General features: G+C 38.7%; 1 protein-coding gene across 5 annotated transcripts in view; it reads left to right on the forward strand.

Annotated features, from left to right (window-relative positions):
• The window catches only part of WAPL (WAPL cohesin release factor), a 142,423-nt gene that overhangs the window by 106,175 nt on the left and 14,502 nt on the right, over positions 1-21,746 (forward strand). For 4 of the 5 annotated variants that reach the window (XM_071563907.1, XM_071563909.1, XM_071563911.1 and 1 more), the window contains 5 exons: positions 8,657-8,752; positions 11,926-12,078; positions 12,323-12,459; positions 14,449-14,560; positions 19,713-19,940. In XM_071563907.1, the coding sequence (XP_071420008.1) occupies positions 8,657-8,752; positions 11,926-12,078; positions 12,323-12,459; positions 14,449-14,560; positions 19,713-19,940 (726 nt within the window). The remainder of the gene's footprint in view (positions 1-8,656; positions 8,753-11,925; positions 12,079-12,322; positions 12,460-14,448; positions 14,561-19,712; positions 19,941-21,746) is intronic. The other variant, XM_071563910.1, reaches the window with a different exon arrangement.

Genomic DNA, 21,746 nt, shown 5'->3' on the forward strand with positions numbered 1-21,746 from the left:
GCTGATGTGACACTGAGGTGTGTGTGGGAGGGCACAGAAACCCGGCTGAGCCCTGGTCTGTAGTTTTCCACTTAGCTTGTGTTACACTTTACAGGAGATGTTTATCAAAGACATCCTGCAAGTAACATTTCTTTTTGCTGGCCTGCAAATGAATCAGCATTTCCCTGAATTAAATTTTTAAAGGTTTTTCTTAATTTTTTTTTGTCTTTATAGATTTAAAGTATGTGAAGATTAATCTCTAAGTGCACAGCCCTATATAGTTTTGCTTAATAATTTTTCCATAGCTTATTTTAAGTGAGTAGTCCTGAAAAAACAGCAGTGGAATCATGATTCCGGAGTTTTGCTCTTATCAGTCAAAGCCCTGTCCAGACATTTAATGATGGGATCAGAGTAGACTGGCCAGAGCTAACTGGAGAAAGATCTGCTTGTCTTTATCTTGCATAACTTTTAGGAAAAGTGTCCCGCTGAAAGAATGAGCAGTTGTAATAAAGCATTCTTTTCAATGATACTAAACTGCTGATAACTAAGCTGCTATTTGCATCCTAATTTAGAAAGTCAAAATTGCATGTTTTTAATAGTAAAGGTTATTAGTTGGCATGTGCTGTTTTGACTATTGGGGAGCCAAGCTGAATGTTGACAGTGGAAATAATCTGTGGAATCTCTGGCTGGTGTCAGTTCAGCGCTGAGCCCGTGGTCGGTCTGTCAGCAGCTGACAAACAGTGCTGGGCAGAGCTGACAACCTGTGACTGCACGTTGTTGCTTCTGCAGTACATTCCTTTCACTTGCTGGTTGGTGCTTCTGGCAGATTGTTTGCCCAGAAGTGGGTTTTGTGGATTTTTTTGTACAAATACTGTTTCTTGGAGTGATGCACGAGAGATGAGCTGTTTTAAGTGCCAGCCAGTTAGAAACAACTTGTGTATTGTGAGCAACTTTTGTATTGCTGGAATAAAAATCAACTTTAAAAAATGATAAATTAAGACAAAAGTTATTAATAAATCTCTTTATTAAATAGTTTTATTTGTCGAAAAACACAACTTCATATTGATACTATTATTTCATTTAACCTTTGCAAAACCAAATTCTTCTGTAAGCATATTTATTTAGTACTGGCTTTTGAGTGCTTACCATTTAGGGATTTTTTTTTAATTAATGTAAGTAGACCAAAACCAATTCGTAATGTCTAAGCTAGTAAGCAGGATACTAATCAGGACTGGCAGGATTTTAGATCAGTCACCTGAATTGAAGAGTGAAGTGGCCACTGCAGTTTTACTGAATTCAGTTGCGATGTAACGAATGCCAGGAGTTGGTCTCTTAACTTCAAGATAGTCATTTGATTTATTCAGAATTACTTTCTTCCCACTCCTCTGTATTAAACTGTGGGAAGAGGGTGTGTTCTGGTAGATGCTGAGCTGAGATCCTTCGGCAAAAGGATCCTTCCTCCTGTGTCCTCCATATGCAACTGTTAGGCAGAACTGTGGTAGCAACGTTTTCAGAAGTGTCTTCTCCTCTGCAGTGCCAGCAGCAGCTTTGTCTGAGAAGGAGGGATGCAAAGTGCTGCAACACGGAGGTAACAGGCTTAGTCCTCACAGAGGCAAGAGGAATAAATGGAAAATAAGTGTGGAAATCCTTCTCTCTCTGTGCATAATTAGGCTTTTCAGGAAGTAGAAGAATCAAGTTGAATGAAAAATATTTAATGTCACAGTGGAAACTTGGCATCTTATACTTCCAGCTCCTACTGGTATTAGCTCTTAGGCAAGAAGCAAAGATACATTAAAATATTTTTGAAACTAGATTCTCTCTTGCATCCTCATATTCCCTGCGCTCACCCCCCCCCCCCCCCCCGAGTTTTGCAGTTCCCAGTAATTAACTCGGTGTTTTAGTAATTTGGCAGTGCAGGAAAACTGTGTAGGATAAATGTTACATTGCACAAGGCCCCACTAATGTAGGAAGTTCTAAAATGGGAAAAATGCTCTAAGAGATTAAAATATACCAATGTCATTTGCCAGTGGAAACTTAATTTATATGCAGATGAATATGCAAAATTGTCTTTGCAGCTCCCATGTATTGTATGAGCATGGTTGGTTCACTCAGCTCTGTGATTTGATGTACATTAGATAATTGCACAGTGCAACCTGAGCACATCTTGGGGTGAGGGCCCAGTGTCCTCATTACACACGCTGCAAAGTTTTTCCTTTGAGTTAGCTTTATTCTGAGCTGATTTAGGCAATGCCCAGTAACAGCTGGCATGAGGTAGGTGCTCTAAGGAGAAGATACAAAGTTTATTTGCATGGGATAGGAATCAGGTAAGTATGATGCAAACCCCAGTGTTGCAGCTGAGGACATCTGGGGGATTTATTTGGACAGTGTTCTACTGATCCAAATGGAAACGCTTCTGTGTGGGTGTACACACACACCAGCCACATGACCTCTGGAATTTCATTGCAGTTACAATTTTGGAGGGCTTTCCTCTTGGGAGAGTGATACACTTTGGGGAGGTTAGAATTATTGGGGCGGGGGAAACGTGTGGCTGTGTCTGTGGTGTCTCTGCCCTTAGCACCCAAGAGGGCAGGAATTTTGTCTGAATGATTTGTACTAGGATGTGTTTTTGCCAGTGCAGTTTCTTGCAGGTGGACATAGATTTTTTTTTTTTGTCTTGATGGAGTTGTGATGTTTCTGGTGTTGTGCTGATGTCCCTGAACTGTGGTAGCTTGTCCCTTTCAATTAGGCTTCACGTAGTTTTCAGGCCACGTTAGTGACTGTCACCACATGGCTTCTGCTTCCGAGCTGACCAGGTCTGAGTATATTCAGTGCAAGCAGCATACAGAACACCATCAACTATTTCTGTTAAAGAATTAATCTCATTTTTATCAAACCATCCTGTTTCTTCAAGTTCAGTTTTCATGTTTTACTTGGGTATTTAACCCACTGTCCTGTGACCTGTGGGCCTCCTTTTGAGCCTTGAGGGAAAAAAAAGTATTTTGCAGTTTATTCATAAGTTTGATGCAAGAAGAGCTGCACTGACATCTTTTCCACTGTTCATTGTGTTTGCTGCTGATACTCTTCAATCTTGTCAGACAACAGCTTGTAGTTGTTTGGCTATGTGTGTGCATAATGTGTTTTGTGTTTAAATGGTGTATCATCTCATAGTTAAATGACCCATGGCACCTAGAGGTGATTTATTTGCACTAATCTGCTACTGTGGTCCAAATAATGGAAATTTGGTTCACGTTTTCAGCTCTGGAAGAATTACTTGGTCCAGGTTTGCTTCTGGTTTTAAACTGCTGTTGGAAACCACTCTATTACTGGAATCCAACTTAACTTCTTTTTCTGTTCTAGACACATGGCTCAGCCTATGGTGGATTGATACTCCATCTTCCTGTTTTGAAGTGTACTTTCTCTTTCATTGCCCTGAATGATGTTCATTCCTTTTGCTTTCCAAAAGAAACAGCCCATTATGAATAGTTCTGTGCTGCATAACATGCTTGTTACCTTTTTCCTGTTAAAAGTGAGACATACAGAACAGAGTAGTACTCTTAAGGATTATGAATACTGAGTGGTAAATCATGTTTTCTTTATTGGTTTCTTTTGGAACTTGTAAATTTTGACAAGCATCTGGCATACAGTGTTACTGAACGCACTTCAGATACAAATACTGCATTCATCAGTATATCTGTTAAAAATGTTGTTGGGTTTTCTTTTGCCATTGTCTTCCACCTTGGAAAGCGTTCTTGCCTGCAAATAGATGCTGTCTTTCTTGTTTTGCTCGTATTATTTGTGTGACTCACATCCCTGGCTCTTTTCTGCTATTCTTACATCTATGAATGGCAGGCAGTGCTGCATCAGTATGTGCTGAGTGCCAGCTCTTGAAAATTTCAGCTTTGAGGCTTTCAAGGTTGATGCCATTTGCAGATGATCTTATAAAAGTGACAGCTCTGTGCATTTTGTGATATCCCTGGCATTAGTTCTGGTTTTGCATCTCCACTCACCCCCAGAGAACCACATGCAGAGTCCCACAGTGCCATATGCTTTATACCCTCCCTGCAATATTTGCACTCCTTCAGACGTGTATCTGTGTAAGCAGCTGTCAGTTCTACACATATGGAAAAAGGAAACGGTTCTGCTATTCAGCAGAAGCTCTTATAGTTGATTAATGTTGCAGAATTTATTTGCCTTAAGAACACAGAATTCAAAGGAGTGATGTACTTCCACTTGCATCTATTGTCAGTTAATCTTGAGAGAAAGAATTATTAAAGAAAAATCTGCATTATTTGAATAATTGCAAGGTTTTCTTGTCTTTAAGAGAAGTTAAGTCCATTTCTTAAATTACTGTGCTTAAATATCAGTGTTGCTTCTTCAGGGAAGCTTGTTATCACGAGCATTTGAGTGGCCTTAAAGAAAACCCACCACCACAACCAAACAAACCAACTTCTTTGCTTTTGCGATCAAGCACTTCTGAAAAGTCTTTCTTCACTGGCGTTCATACAATCTTTGATGCTTTTCTTGCCTTCAGTCCTGTCATACAGTAAACCAGAGCAAGTCTACACAGTGCTTACTGGGTGATCAGTATTGGCACAGCTTCTTTGCAATTGTTTGGGAAATTCATCGCGAATTTTGTGTTGCAAGGGAAAATTTGAAGGTTACTTTAAAAGGTGGTTGTAAAGGAGGGATATATTTGCCATGTCGAAGTCCATGTGAGTTGTAATAGAAGCTCCAAAGTCTCTGTATAACATCTGGGAACTGATTAGAACATCTCTTCAGAAGGCAGTGTTGGATTTGTGCAGGTGTGTTTGGTGGTAGAGCTGGGTGCTGTCAGTGTGAGGCTGACCAAATATCGGGAGGCAGAGATGCTGCAGAGCAGTGTCTCTGTCTCAGGAAATAGTACTGGGAAGACATGGAATCACAGGCCTAATCAATTTTTAGATCAATTCTGATCTAAAAATGGAAGATACTACAAGGGATGATGGCTACAACTAATCTTCCATAGGTATTTTATTATTAAAATTATTGCCATTACCAGATACTGTGATTCTGTTACAAGAGGAGTATTAAATGAAGATGTCCTTGTTTCTCAGAGCGGGCATTTTTTGGTGGCATTACTTGTTTTCTTACATAAACTGTAGCAATTTTTTCTGTACTGCATTATAATGCTGAAGCAAGCTGTAAAGTGCCATGTCACAAAACACTTTGAGATGCCCTAGCTTTTGATTTAGTAAGGGATTAAGGAAAATCAGGGAAGAAAAGCCCAGTTTTGAGTGTTAAATAAAAACGTATGCCATATTTGGAAGCCTCTGAGCCGTGAGTATTTAGAAAGAATTTGTTTTTATCTGTTTGCCCTCTTGAACTCTTCCCTACGCATCAGCTGTTGCTCTCTGCTGAAGAAAACACTGATGCTGTGTGGCCCTTTTGGTTATGCTGGCACAGCTGTTTGTGTGCTTTGTTCTTACTATGTACCAAAGCACTGAATTTGCTTTCTGTGGCTGTGCCTCCTCTCCATGTACACGTGTGCAGCAGAGGTGCTAGACTTAGAAATCTGAGACTGCAGGAGCTCCTGTTGCATGGTCAGCAAGGGCACAGCCCAGCCACTGCCTTGCTAAGACAAGCTCATGTGTGTCTGCTCTCCATGTGCCTGCCAGGGGCTGTGCTTGGCTCATCATGGAGCACAGGGCCTGAAGAACAGGGAATGTGCAGGTGGGGCACAAGCAGAGGCTTTGTGTCCCAAGCGTGGTGTGCTTTTCCCCAGAACTTCCATTTTGATGGGCATCTTGCAGCAGGGCAGGCCTGCGTGGGCCTGTGCCCCCATTGTTTCTGCACGGAGCTAAAAGAATCCCACAGCTGTAGGACCCCTTTGTGTGGGTCGCATCTCCCACTGCATCTTGCTGCTGGATGTGCTGAGCCTGACACTGCTGTTGCAGAAACCTGAAAAGCTTCTGTGCAGCATGGAGCTCCCAGACAAGAAATTCAGGAATATTAATATGTTAGTATCCTTTAAGCAGGGATGGAACACTATTTGAGACTATAACTGAGATTTGGGACTATTAATAAAGAATATCCTATGCTAACAGGACTTCTGGCAGCTGTAATGCAGTGCACTGCTGTCAGAATTTTAGTAGTTAAGCTTGCCTGCAAGATTAAGAATTATTATGCATCAGCTGAGACTGATATTAAATATACAGGCTGGATGGGAAATGGATTGAGAGCAGCCCTGAGAAGAACTTGGAAAGCTTGACATGAGCTGGCAATGTGCACTTGCAGCCCAGAAAGCCAGCTGTGTCCTGGCTGCATAATTGTGGCCAGCAGGTCAAAGAAGTTGCTTCTCCCCCTCCTCTCTGCTGTCATGACCCCAAGTGGAGTCCTGCATCCAGCTTCGCCCCCCCACCCAACATAAGAAGGATATGGATCTGTTGGAATGAGTCCAGAGGAGGCCACAAAGATGAAGAGAGGGCTGGGGTAGCTCAAGTATGAAGGTAGGCTAAGAGTGCTGTGGTTGTTGATCCTGGAGAACAGAAGACTCAAAGGAGACCTTAGAGCAGCTTTCCAGTAACTAAAGAAGACTGCAAGAAAAGTGGGGAGGGAATTTTTACAACCACATGCAGTAACTGGTCAGGGGGTAATGGCTTCAAACTGAAAAACAGCAGGTTTAGAATAGGTATTAGGAAGAAATTCTTTGTCAAGAGAGTGATGAGACACTGGAACAGGTTGCCCATAGAAATTGTGGATGCCCCATCTCTGGGAGTGTTCAAGGCCACTCTTTGAACATCTTTAAACGTTGAGACATCTTTGAGCCACCTGGTCTAGTGGAAGGTGTCTCTGCCCATGGCAGGGGAGTTGGAACTAGAGGATCTTTAAGGTCCCTTCCAACCTAAACTGGTCTGTGATTCTGTGATATGCTGAACTTCTTGCAGGTTACTTGACAGAGTGTGAGATTTACTTGAATTATCCCATATACCAGGATAGAGCACCCAGAAACTTACACCCTCTCTTCCCATGTTAAGTATGTACTGAGATAAATTGCAGAACAGTTGTGAATAATTCAAGAAAAAAAAAGTACCTAAAATACTGTGGTTTTTTCATTACAGACATCTGTGAAAGGTTGCATCTTTATTAAAAAAAATAAGTATTTGTTACTAAGTTGTCCTTCCTTTGTTCATTGCAGACCCCAAGTAAGATTCTGAGTAAAAATTTGCTGCCCTGAAACATATAGGAGAAAAGAGAGTTAACCATTTTTCATCAGTTAACTTTCTTCAAATAAGATCTATATGACATAGTCTTCATACTTTTGAGCCCAGGTGTCCTCTTGTAACTGTAGCAGTGTGAGGCTTCTCAGTTTGACTTTTTGAGCTGAACCTGTATTGTTTAAAAGAGCTTCCTTGGAAAAATGGATGGAACTTAAAATGATAACTACTGTAGCATGTTGCTGAATGGTACATGAGCACTGCTTTAAAAGTGTAATTTTACAATCCATCTAAGTGGTTTCTCATGACCATGTCAAAGCACACTGTAGGAGGGAAAGAGGATTTTCTCGTGTCTGGAAACTGGAATGACTGAGTGCTTGGCGGCTGTTTCAGGCCCTTAAAACTCATAGCAGTTTTCATTCTGCTTATATTCCTTGAAATTTTCTTAGTCAGGGCTTTCTCTTGTGAAGAATGAAAGGATGCAGCACAGTGGAGTTTTACTCTACAGTAATACAGACACCCATGACTTAGAAAATCTGCTTTCTAGGTTTTAACATGCCAAACCCTAGTTATGCTTCATGGAATGGCATTCAGTTCCTGGCGGGTGCTGCTGGGCTTGTCTCACGTAGCCCCTCTGGGGGCTGTGCTGGAGCTCTGTTTGGGCTAAATAGTTGAAACGTAGTATGTTGTCAGAAAAATATTTTAACTGCCCAACCTCTTCTTAAATTATTTTTTCATGATTAAAATGCTATATACATGCTGTGAAGATGCAGGTGATTATACAGTTTATTCCATACATGGCTTGTTGGGTTATTGTGAAAATTGTAGTGGTTTATTAGTCTGGAATATTATTATGCAAATAGATTGGTAAACTCAAATGCTAGAAATACAGCTCTGTCGTTGCTTTCTCTAACAATTATATTATGTTTAGCAGAAATTCAAGGACAGTAAATTTTGATGCATTTTGATTTGCCTTGACACATTTTTGAGCAAAAAGAAAAGGCTTCTTAATTTATTAATATAGATTAAAGCATTTCATTTGAGTGTTTCTATTCCTCAATGTATCAAAGTCTGTATCAGCTCTGCATTTTGATTCTAAACTAGTCATATTTCTACTGACACTGTTTGCTAACATGCTTTTTTCCCCTGAGAGCTGTCTGATTTTGTCTATAGGAAGGTTGCAGACCTTTTGCCTTTGAATAAATTTAAAAGATAGAACAACTGAAAAATTCTTTAAATATATACATATCATGTCTTCTGTCTTTTGAGTGGGTTTGTATGTCTTTAAAATCTCCAGATACTTCAAAGTCTGCCTGGTTTTCTGATATATATCATGTTGAGAACTTGTCTTTCTGGCAATACAGAAGGGGGAAAATTGAAGGTCATTTTTCTTGTTTGACTATATTATTGTTACAGTAGGTTATGAAATGTATAGTGGCTATCGGTAATTTACTTAAAAAATAACTTTTATTTTTATATTTTAGTCTCCCACCAAAGCTGTGTATAATGCTAGACACTGGAACCAGCCAGAATCAGAGGCTCTGCCAGCACCACCAGCTTTGAAAACTCCCAGTGTCCCAGTAAGTAGACTGTTGGTTTTTTATCAAGTTTACTGAATCTCCTTCTAAGATTCACTGATTTTTACTTTTTTAGAAGCAAATTCTTGCTATCTGGTAATGTCACAGTAATTCAGAAAGAAGTCCACTTTGTGATGTGAGCCATTGGGTATTTGATAGAAGAGAAATGTCATTTAAAATGCCATAGCGTGGAATCTTCCATATCACTTCAATATGCAGTTACAAAAAAATACTGCAAGTTATGTTCCCTCATCTGCCAAAGTTAAGCTTTAACCATGGAATCCATTTTGTCTCCTGAGAGAATCCTTAGCATTAACTTGCTAGTGACCACAGAAATCAGCAAAATGCAGATCAAAAAGTTAAAACTTAAAAAGAGATGGTTCATTTATTTTTGCCTTTCTAATGGAGTGGTGTCATTGCTGACTTGAGTCTTTAGATGCTGTGGAAGAAACAACATTTTTTGTGTAGTCAGAAATGCTGATAGGAACATACTGCATATAAACATGTGTACAAAAATAGATGAGAGGTGAAAACTGTTCTAGAAGTGCTTTGCTCAAAAGTCAGTGATTGTTTCAAGGCTCAAGGTAATTTTTTTTAATTCTTTTGAGACCTTGAGAATCCAGGTCTTGGGCTTGTGTGTGTAGAAGTTGTTACTGGTTATGCTAAGAGAGCACTGTACATTGTCAGTAACCTTCATTTCTTTTCATGCCTTGCTGACAGTACTTACCTGAGAACAGAATATCATACAGTCGATATTTTTGTAGGGATAATCCTTCAGCTTTTGTTATTGTCACCAGTTTGTGGAGGGTTTTTTTGTTTGTTTCTTTTGATGATTTTTTTTCTTTTTTTTTTAAATTCTGCCTCTCTGTGTGCTGTTCTGATACTACCTCTTTGATCTCTGGTGGGTTGAAGTTGCCTCTTCACAGTGCTCTGAACAGCCTTTCTTGGATGTTAAGCCTGGAAAATGCAGATGACCCATTTGAAAATAACCATTTCTAGTAGAGTTTGAGAGAGCAGAAATTCCAGCTCTGTATTTTTCTTAAACCCCTTTCTCAATTTAAATTACTTACATTTGAACTGAAGCTTTTGTTGCTTACTGATTTTTGTGAAGTACTTTGATAGCTGACTTAAAGGCAGATTTTGTCTGAGTCTTCTCAGACAGACTTTGCATATAACTTCTTCAGGCTAGGAAAATGACTGGATCATTCATTCATTCAGGCACTTTTTGTCTTCTCTCAGACTTCCACTTTGTAAATGGAACCATAAAAATATTAATTCAGGAATAGGGCAGAGGTTTGGCTGAACAAACCAGTCAGGGGAATTTGTATCTGCTCCTCATGTTAAGATGTATGTCTGGAGTTACTTCAGTCACTTTTTTTAACCTTGATTTACATGTATGTAAATTACATGTGTTAAAAATTACAAGGTAAATGAGCCTTATCCAAATGTTCAGTGATAATTCCTGTGCAGATGATCCTGCCTCTTTAATTTCTGTAGACATTTATTACCTGAAGATTGGGATAAATTTGTCTCAGGGTTATGGTGAGAAAAACACAGCATGCCAACTTCTTTTGCCAACTACTTTCCCTTATGGCCAATCCAAGCTTCCTGGGAGTTGACTTTGTAGGGGCAGCCATTAACCAAGACTTAGGTGAGATACTTCGGTGGATCTCCTGTGTTCACAGACTAAGATCAGAGTCCTCCAGTGTATGCTCCAAACAAGCTTTCCAGAGTGGTTTATTAGCATTTTGCCACTGGTGCTTAAGTGAGCCAATACTGAAATGTCACACAGTAATAGAGGCAGAACGTAAAGATTGTTCCACTAATATAGCAGCTTGATTGGGCTTACGTTTTAATTTTGACTCAGTGTACAAGAGGGCTTCCTCTCCAGCTGCCCCCTGGAGAGAGTAACACTTCATGCATCCTCTATGCCTGCATATTAATTCTATTTTTTCAGTCACATTTTAAAAATATTCTCATTTTCTATGTAAGGAAATTAAGGACATGATGTTACTGAGAGATTGAGGGTAAGTAAATGACCACTGGCATTGGCACGTGTACATTTAGAATTTGCCATTTGGAGGTCTTTTTCCTGTATGCCTCGTTTTCTGTAGCTTGTCTTCATATCTGAATTTGTGCACAAGAAGTAATTTGAAGATAAGCTGACACTTAAGCTTACAGTAGCCTCAAACTAATACAGCAAAGGAGGTTTAGGAGAAACCTGTAATACTTGCCTGAGATGTCTGGAAACCTGTCAGACCTTATTCTAGACCTAATCTCAAGTTCTTTCCTGCCTGTTACAGGTTTTGCTGTATTGTGTGCTATGATAGGTTGTTCCTAAAATATTTACCAGCACAAATAGGAGTAAGGCCTGTGTACAGAGAGTGCCATGAATTTACAAGGCCCTGCTGTACCTGTTTGAGGCTGGCACCGTGCCTCTCACTTCTTTGTGTGGCATTTTTGTTATGGTACTACCCAGGCTTGCAGGGCGGTCCCATGGCATAAAGGAGAGCACTCGACTCTGAATCCCAAGGACCTGAGTTTGAGTCTCAGTGGGGACTGTCCCCTGGCAGTTCAAGCCTCCCTGCCATCCCATCCTGTCAGATCTCAGATGCTCAGCAGGGTCAGCCCCGGTCAGTACCAGGTGCTGTGACAGTCCCAAGGACTTTCCTGTCACTGTCCAAGCTCGCTTGGCCGTGGCAAATGGACCTCAGGACTTAAACGGCGGGGCCAGTTCTGCGCACGCTGAGCCTCACCTAAAACATCCACTGTGCAGGCTGGAAGGGCACACCCATGTGGGGAGAGCCCTGCCCAAACCTTTGATCCGGAAATGTGGCCATACAAGCTTGAACTGTTTTTAAACACTGAATTTGTTTGTTTTACTTACCCTAAAGTTTAAGGAACCAGTATAAAAGACTTTTTTGGTTGTTGTCATTTTTGAGTTTCAGAATTCTGCTGGAGCTTTTGTGATGCTAAGAAATGTGTTTGGTTTATTTTTTATTTAAGCGTAGGTCCATTATCACACAGCTTAGGTACATCTTGGTAGTGTAAGGCAAGGACTAAACAGTTCCAAAATGTGAGTTTGACAATTGCACAGCTGTACTGTTTCCTGATGTATTTAGTGTATGTTTACATGCTCAAAACATCTGCCCATTTTAGCACTTTCTTATTAATAGGTAAGGCTATCTTCAAAGGAGGCAATTCATAAAGATGATGGAGTTTTTAAGGCTCCTGCACCACCTCCCAAAGTGATAAAAACTGTGACAATACCTACTCAGCCCTATCAAGAGATAGTAACTGCATTGAAATGTAGGAAAGAAGACAAAGAAGTAAGTATTCTTAACAAATTTTTAAGATAAAGAATTATCAGTAACCCTAAATACTGAAGGAACAGTGTCAAAATGAAATTTGGCTTTCCTATTAAAAATATTTTTATCTAAATAGTTGAATGGCCTTCATTAACTTCTTAATGCTTCCTTGCACTTAAAACTGAATAGATTTTTTAAACTGTTCTTAAGATTATAATCAATCCCAAGGGCAACTTACCTAGGTCAAAATATTTGTCTTTTCCAGTTATACACTGTTGTTCAGCATGTAAAGCACTTCAATGATGTAGTGGAATTTGGTGAAAATCAAGAGTTCACAGATGATATTGAGTACTTGCTAAGTGGATTGAAGAGCAATCAGCCCCTAAACACACGTTGCCTTAGGTAAGATATCTTAATATGAAACACTGGACTTGTATTTAAGTGATACTGAATTAAATATTCATCAGAGAAGAGACCATTCTTTAGAATGTCATTGCCATTTACCTGGCACTTCTGCTATGAAGAATAAAATTTGAAAATAACAATCCAGATGGTATCTTGTGAATAATCAAAAGCAATATGTATATGAAGATGGAATAGAAAATTGTACAATAAGAGATATCTTCAAGTCCCTTGTTATCCTTGCTATAAATGAACAAAATATTTTCTGATAACTTTTCTTTGTTTAGTGCAATCTTATGTGTGGTTTGTTCTGCTTTTAATGCAAAATTCTATTCTAAAATAAAATCCCTGGAAAATTTGCTGATTGATATTCTAGAACTAATGTAATACTGAGATGTTGTTTAAATCCAACTGTTTGATCTTTATCTTCTGGTGAGAAATAATGTGGCACCCACTGGAAGTACTGAGGCCTCAATGTAATTGGAAGCTTCCTTCAGTTGTCTTTGACTACTCATTGCACTCTTAATATTTAAGTTACACATTACTGTGAAGTTAGTATGAAAAATGTTAGTCTTGCTTTGAAAAAGTTTGTGAATTAATATTGGTGTCCATGCCCTGGACATAAAAATAGCTATGTTTAATATAATAACTATGTAATAATATTTTTGTGTACTTGTAAATTTCCCTCTCTGTTCAGTAAAACTGAAATAAGAGAAAAGGTACAATTTGAATCCATAGAGACAGGTGATGGGAATGCTTTATTTGTGGTTTGAGTGTGGCTGAGAAAAAGTTTTATATGCCTTTAAGAGAGTTATTTTTAAAATATATTCTTTGTTCTTCAGAAACTAGCACTGAATATTGTTTCTGCAGTATAAATACAAGAACTCTATTATCCAGTTTTTATATACATTATGATAAGACTGAATTACTAAATGAATTACTACTATAACGACAGTTTAGGGTGTTTTTTGTATTGAATGCTCTTAATTTCCTCATATGGCAGATTTATTAAGATCTTAAACTGAATTCTTTACTTTCCAAGTTTATATAGTGGAATGTGATTTATATAAACACAATAAAAATCTTTTCTTTCAGTTAACAAATTAAAAGAAAAGTGTTTTTCCAAAGGAAATCAGTGTGTAAGGATAGGAATAGAGGTAAACGAATCAGAAACTGGTAGGTAAGCTCTAACTGGTGCTGTTGTGATTGGAGGCAGAAAGGCCCCTTGTTTAAACACCTTACTGTATGAATCTCTTACAATCAGATTCTTCAGTAGTCATGGAAAACTCAATTGCAGAATCACTTCCACATTACTGCACATTTAGAAGCAGTATATTTTTAATAGCTAGTACATTGCACTGTGCTGGAAATAACAACTGGCTGATAAGGCCAGGGTAAGGGTTCCATTTCTAAATTGAACAGTTATGGTGGTCACTGATTAGACCAACATATTTGTCAGATTTTTTTTTGAGATCTATAGTGTTTCCATCAATTATAAATGCAGCAATAAAGAGAAAAAAAATTAATGTTAAATCAATATCAGGCATAAGCAGGACTAGTCAGTCAATTAGATAACCATCAGATGGCTGGGGAAGTTGACAGTTACAAGTGCTGATAATGTCCATAGTAAGCTCTCCCATCTCTCTAAATCAGAGCTTCCTGCTTAATCCATGAGTGGTTTACTTTCAGTTTAACTATTGGAAATTTTCAGCTTGTTTGTTTGTTTTTCATCTAAGAAGCAAGTTCGGGTGCCCTTTCAAATCCTGTTTTTATCCCAACTTAAAATAAAGCAGATGTCGTTTAGTGCTGGTGAGCATCTGTTAAGCCGAAACACTTCTCTGTTCACCAACTGCAAACTTGCCTTGTACAAATTTTAGAAGACAGAGTTTGTCAGGGCATATGGTCTGTCCTGTGTTGTGAACTTGTTTATTTGTCTTTTTTTGAGTGTGATCGTTTCAGTTGTTCTAATACAGAATTCACTTCCTGCAGTGTAATCAGCTTGGCGACAAAGTGCGCCATGCCCAGCTTCCGAATGCATCTGAGAGCACACGGGATGGTAGCCATGGTTTTCAAAACACTGGATGATTCCCAACACCACCAGGTATGGATACATTTCTTATTTCATGAGAGTTTGTTGATCCCACTCTGCTGTGTGTGGCTCTTGTGTACGTGTAGTTCAGGGCCAAGCATCCAGCATCGTGTGCATCTGGGATCAGTGGCTCCGTTTGAGAACGTCCCAGTGGAATGAAAAATTGCAGCATCTGTGTTCCAATGACACATTCCTCCCTTCTGCTGTTATGTACTTCTGGGTTTGGAAATTCATTGTTGTAAAGAAGCATTAAAAAAAACGTGACTGTGCTTTGGATTGCTATTTTATGTCATCTCTTAAACTTTTTTTCAAAGTTTTATTGGTTTTTTTTGTAATTTCTTTCAAATGCAATACATTTGAAAGGAATTCTTTCTCATATTTAAAGGTGGTTCTGAGTGCTCATCTTCAGACTTGCTTGTATGTGAATCATCACCTTTTCTGTAGCTGTTGTGTGGACATTTTAATGTCTTGTGCCTGTCTCCTTAAGCACTGCTGTAACTGCAGTTGTAGGGTGGCTTGAGTGTGTGCAGTGTCTACGTGAACTCTAGAAAGGTAAATTTTAACTACTTATGATGACATGACCTGAGAGTTAAACTGAAGCAATTGGGGTTTTTCTTCTTATCAGTGGGGTATTCCTTGAGATATTTTTACAAAAATTGGACATACGAGAGATGTTATTTGAAATGGGTAGTAGATCTGTATATCCAGTCAGGTTTATTATTTTCTATAGTAGCCCCCAAAGAACAGCATGCAATGCAGAATGAAACTTTACACCCACAGAAATAAACATTTCAGAAATGCTATTGGACATCTCACTGTACGTGGGGGGGAAAAGCTGTAGAGTCTTAAATAGACAATTTAGAATAATAGCTTATTTTCCATCTCACCCAAAAATTAGCAATAGCTAACTGTAAAACATAGGCACCAGGTTCAATGAATTCATTATTTCGTGAGCTGTCAAAATAGTGCCAAGTGATACTAGAAATAAATAAAGTGCAGTCAGGCTATTTAGGACAGTTGCCACCTCTGAGTTGCAGGAGATGGGCAGAGGACAGCTACAGTTCCTTGGAAAGTGTACAAGCTTGCTGGGTGTATTTTTGGCTGTCTTTTAACCGTTACCATTATTCCTCCATTTTCCAAAGAACTAGCACATACAGTTCAAAAGGAAATTGCATGCTATTATTAGTCTGCAGTAGCAAAAAGCATTGATTATATTCACTATTTCCAGTATATTTGATGAAATTCTCCCTTTTGACAAGGAAAAAAATGGTAGCTGATGTTTTAATTTAGTTACAGTGTGTTCTTGGTACAGATTTTACAGTATTATGAAAATACTGATTTATTAAACTGCTCTTGATAAATGCTAATATATATGCCCTAACTACTGACAGTATGTGCTTCAACATGATTTTCTCTGTATAATCACACTGTCTTTCTAGACTACCCTTTCATTCACTAATTATTTCACTAAAATTTTATATTTTTCAAAAGGAATAGAATTTCTCCACTAAATCTCAGTTCAAAGTAACACAAGAATAATAAATCACACCAGGCTTTGCAAACACAGCTCAAATCCATTGCAGTGAATAAGAACCAAGGGGAAAAACACAAAATTATTTGATTAATATTTCCTTCAAGTATTTTGGAGATGGGAAAACTGCCACAATGACATTGCTAATAGAAACAAATATGAACTTATACTGCATTCATTGTTTCTATACAATGGAATAGACTGAGGGTGGGGGGACTCTTTAACAGTTCCATAAGGAGTATAAAATAGCAGTTACATATTGGCAGTTGGCATTTCTTGAACCAGCAAGGAAAACAAAATAACCAGCTATTTTACTCAGCTATGCCCAAAAATAATCCCATGAAAATTACTTGTTCCTCCAAATTTTTCTTGTAAACTTGTGTTTAAGCTTAAGTTTTTATTAGACTTTGTCTCTTCAGTGTTGCTCTCTAAAGGTTTTGAAGTCTTACTAATTTTTTAAAATAAAAACTATATTTTCCTAATAGCTGTTAGTATTAAAAACCCACAGAAGTGTGGTTTTATAGTGTCTTCAGCATGTGAATTACTTAAAAAAAATAAAAGTGCATTAAATGTAGTGCTGAACCCTAGAAAATAACCATCTGTTCCCACAAGCTGGAGTATAAATAGAACAAGTAAGTGAAGACAAGGATGAGAGTGGGTGTAAATGGTCTGCTGTTTCTGGAGTGTATGTTCCAATAGGATGTTTTCCTGAGTTCTGTAGAAGTATGGAGTGCAAATCCATAGTTAGATATGCTATAAAGTTCCTGTCTGGAGCAAATACTATTCATTTTAATTTTTTTCTTCTCTCTACATTTATTTGGAAGCAGAATGTGTTTTAAGCATCTTGAGGAATAGAATGGGATGGGGGAAGCTCACCCGAAAAAACCACACTCTGCAATCTGTAAGGGAGGGATTTTGAGGGATTGATTGGATTCTTTGGCTGCTTTGTTTTCTTGGGATACTGCTCAAAAATGAGTTGTACTAACAATTTTACCCTCTTCCTCAGCTCAGAATTCTGTGTATTGTATCTTAGGGCATGAGATGGCTTTTAGGCAGGGTGGTAAATTTAATGTTTGCAGATCAGTGCAAAATGTGGGGGTGTTCTACTCAGCATGAAACCAACTTGCGTATTGGAACTAAGAGAAACCAGATTTGAAAAACCTGTATCATAGGAATGAAGCTAAAGCAGGTTTGTTCCATGTTATAAGCACCATCCACATCTGAAGTCCTTACTTTTACAACATCGCTCTTTTCCTGTTGCACCATCAGCATTTGGAGACCTATTTGCTTCAGTCCCTCCTGTACCTGTGCTGTGGCAGGAACCTGGTTCTTGTTCCATAGGGATACTCCTCTCCTTTTTGCTTTTCCAACAGTCCTGCAGCCCAACACCTTCTGCATCATGTCTTGGTCCCTTCTGATCACATTTAAGTGTTTCAAAACCTGGGTGACAGGTCTGGAGAAGTGTTGGCAGAGCTGATAGAGAGGGAGAGCGATTTCTCCCTGCATAATGCAAAGCTGGATGGGTTGAAAAGAAGGGATCCTAGGACAGGCAAGGGCTTGGTACAGAGCTTTACAAAATTAGTGGTTGCCCTTATTAGACTTTGGAGTATCTGTAAAGTATTTCTGAGTAGTGTTCTAAGAACAGTCTCTTGGCTTCTTGAAATGCCTGAATATTAGCACCCAGATTACAAATTTTCCCCCTGTTAACTGCTACATAGTTTCTAGTTGATAGGAACTCCTTTAGGAGGTTTGGGCTTTTTTTTTGTTAACAGGAAACTCAACTAGATAATGCTGGTAATTAGAAAATAATTCTTCATAGGTGCTGGTTCCTTATGTCCCACATTGGCTGGAGAATGGTTAGCAGAGTAACCTTTGGTTTCTCTGAAATGCATGTGTTCCTGTGTCCTGTTTAATCACTGTCATTCTGAAAGAACCAAATCTTGCAGAGTCTTCCAGAAACATGACGTTTCTTAGAGTATAAGCCAGCTACAACTAAATCACAGTAAACAGTTTCTGTAATTAAAATATAGAATTGCAAGGTTTATTGGAGGAAGTTAATAAGAACTAAAGGAGAACAATGTATCCCCTATCTATATAGACAAATTACATAGATTGCTTTCTGCCTTACATCTGGTAAGGCTGGAGTAGCAATAAAAGGCTGGAATAGTGATGTTCACAGCAACAACCCTGTCTCAAGGTTGTATTCATAAAAGGAGATGTAGATTTGGAAACTCATGCTTCATTCCTTCAGTACTTCAAATGTATCTTTGGTAGCTGATCAGATTAAAGTCTTTATTCACCTGAGGATTTCCTTGACTCAGACAGGAAGGAGTTTTAACATAGTTTTGATAGACTGTCATCTGCCTAATCCTATCTTGAAAATGCTGATACTGCTTAGTATGACCAAGTGTGATCATTTCTTCCTTCTAAAATAAACAGCAGTTAATGATTGCTTAGGTGGTTGGCTGAACTCTAAACAAGATATTAATCAGCTATGACACAGAAATTCTGCTCTTTCCTGTTGAGCTGTACAACACTCACATCCCAGAATTAGTTTGTTTCCATTTTTAATGTACCTTATTCAGAAACAATTGCAATGGATCAATGCAGCATCTTGACTCTTGAGAGCTGAACTCTGTGGGACACACATACCCCCAACACTCCCAGCTATCATCTCCTCCAGTTGTGGTCAAAGGATTCTAAAAGTTTTGTGCCCAGCACAACTGAGTTCCCTGGGACATTTCTCCTCTTTACTGTAACTTGGAGCTCAGTGCTCTTGTTGCAAGTGCTGTACTTACAACACTGGGGATGGATACCTTTTCTCTATTCTCTTCACTGTCTTCTGTGTCCCTTCCTCATAGTCAACTTCTGCCTTTGCTTTTCTGAATCCTCATGAAGATAAAATTTAATTCCTTCTTGCAGGAGGATTAAGTGTTCTTTAGCCAGTAAAAGCTCCCTCTGCACCAATTCTGTGTAAGGTAGAGATGGTCAGGATAACAACATTTACACATTAAGGACTGAGGGCAGCGGTGCAGGGGGGAAGCTGGTTTATGCTCTGCTACTTCCAAAAAGCAAAATTCCCCTGGAACTGAAATGTGTTTATGCTCTAAAGGTTTGGATAAACTCTTGACTGACAGACCTGTTTTGCAGAATTGTTAATTTATGGCACCAAGCTGTGGCCCCTGCTCCCTTCAGACACTGTCCCTGTGATCTGTGTATTTTCGGGTGCTGTCACCAGTTCATCCCCTCAAACCAGAATGTTCACCCAACTTGCTGTGTACCCTGTACTTTTCCACTTTGTTCCCCTGCCATCTGTCTCTTCTGTAATGCAGTTACTGGAGGTACTGTTTCTTATTCTGTCTGCAGCAATGAGTCCCTCAAAAGTAGAAACCTCTGCTTTTCTGTTAGAATTTTGTAAATATATTGAGTACTTTATGTCCCAATTTTATTTGTTAGGAGAAGGCATTAGTGACTTGGTTGAAGGAATCTCTGTACAGTGAGTGCTCGTGTAGATTGGGATTTGTCTGGCATTTTCTTTCTTAAATCTTCAGCTTGTTTATTAAAAATGGTAAAAGATCTGCTGAAAATGATTAGTAAAAACTAACTTTTTCTTTCTTTCTCTCCCACCCAAAGAATTTGTCCCTTTGTACAGCAGCTCTGATGTACATCCTGAGTAGAGATCGTTTGAACATGGATTTAGACAGAGCTAGTCTAGACCTGATGATACGACTTTTGGAATTGGAACAAGATGCTTCTTCTGCCAAGCTGCTGAATGAAAAAGACATGAATAAAATTAAGGAGAAAATACGGAGACTCTGTGAAACTGTTCACAACAAACATCTTGATCTCGAAAACATCACGGTGGGTAACATGCTTTTATTGGAAAGCCTTGACAGTTGTGGAATGCTTAATAAAATGGAACTTGTAAGCATCATCCTTAATTTCATATTCCCAGCAAAGTTGTTGTGACAGTTTGTCTGCCTTCGATGTATACATGACTGCACTGCAAGTATTTTCTTCTTGCAATTTGAAATTTCCTTTTTAAAAGGCTCTTAGTAGGATCAAGTTATGGTGTTCTTCAGCTGTCTGAGTGTCCACTGCCTCTGCTAAGGGCAGCGAGTCACAGGGAGCAACTACCAAGCAAGTAACACTTTAAATAACTATGTGTTTAAAGACCATGCTTAGATGATTTGATTTCATTTCTTTGCCTAAATTTTATATGTACTTTCACAAAAAAATAGGGGTTTGTGCATGGGAATAAGAGTGTTTCGTGTTAAATCAAAAATGTGGTGCAGGTTTTCCCATTTAAAAAAACTCCAACAGTCTGTCCTACAGAAACCGATTATTCTCTGCCCAAAGTGTAGTGGCTGCTCTGTTGATTACCATAGATGTGGATGAATATTTTTCTTCCCTTTCTCAAACATACTTGCTTTTTGTGAAAATACCTTCAGCTGCAGCAGAGTGAACTGTTTCTGTTTAAAATTAGATTTAGCTGTGGTTTGATCAAGCTAGCTTAGAAAATAAGGGGCAAGTTACAAGGCTTTTTAAAGGAGTATACTTAAAGAATTGATTGACAGATTGACGAGATGAGTGGTGATAAATGACAAAAATTAGTAATGTGTCTTGGTGTTCACCACATTTCAGTATAGTAGATACTGGTTTGATCTTAATGTACTACAGGATGATAAAAAATTCTTTTGATTTAAGAATCTTACTAGGTTTCTGCCATTTTTCATGTATGCTTACACCCAGCAGGGGAAGCTTCTGATTTATTGTTTATGAAGGGAGCTTTTTAGAGCTTTATCTCTGAAAGTAATGTTCCAACTCCTGCCAGTAATCTGCACTTAAGATGGTGTTTCATATTTGGTTGACTAAAGGATGATGTGCCTTGTTGAGCTGGCATTTTCTTTTGTAGCTGATGTGACTTTTGTGTCACTTTAGGAAGGGTTTACCTTGGGGGTTTTTGCTTCAAATTCTGGCTGTTCAACAGATAGCTGAGTTGGCATGACAAGTCAGTATTATATATCAATAGCAAGAGCTGAATTTGGGGTGAGGAAGATAATATTGATGACGTTATTCTTAATCTTGGTAATCAGTTTGTGATGACAATGCAGAATTATTTACAAGTTTCAGTTTGAGGCTTGTTTCAGGTAGGAGGCTCATTGATTTTCTGACCTTGGAAGTCTACTAAGGAAGAATGAATTTGAGATTATATTCTCCACTTTCAGCTTGGAGTCTGAAGCTATCACCACAGAATGAAATTTGTTCTCTAGTTGGTGATCAACTAGGAATTGGTATAATCAGAGTGTTATTTAGGGCTGTTTCGGCACTGAAGGGAGCTCACATAGCACACGGTTTGTCAGTGCCAGGATATCTCTTGCACTGTAAAATGTAAGGCAGCTCCCTTTATTAACATGGAACAGCTGGTACAGGTTCCTCATTGCTAAAGCATCCAGCCACAAAGACTACTGTCTCCTGCTTGAGCTTTTCTCATATTCATAATCTGATCTAGCCTCATGCTTTTTTATGAACTGTAGTTCTCTTCTTGTGTTTTCTTAGGCATGGGTTTTAAAGGGAGAGGGTTTATCAGAAAGGACTCTGTGTTATGAGGAAGCCGTTTATGAGTGAAGAGTAATAATATCCTGGCCCATCAGTTTCAGCTGTCTT

The sequence above is a fragment of the Pithys albifrons genome, chromosome 9 (assembly GCF_047495875.1).
Source record: "Pithys albifrons albifrons isolate INPA30051 chromosome 9, PitAlb_v1, whole genome shotgun sequence".
Taxonomy (NCBI): Eukaryota; Metazoa; Chordata; class Aves; order Passeriformes; family Thamnophilidae; genus Pithys; species Pithys albifrons.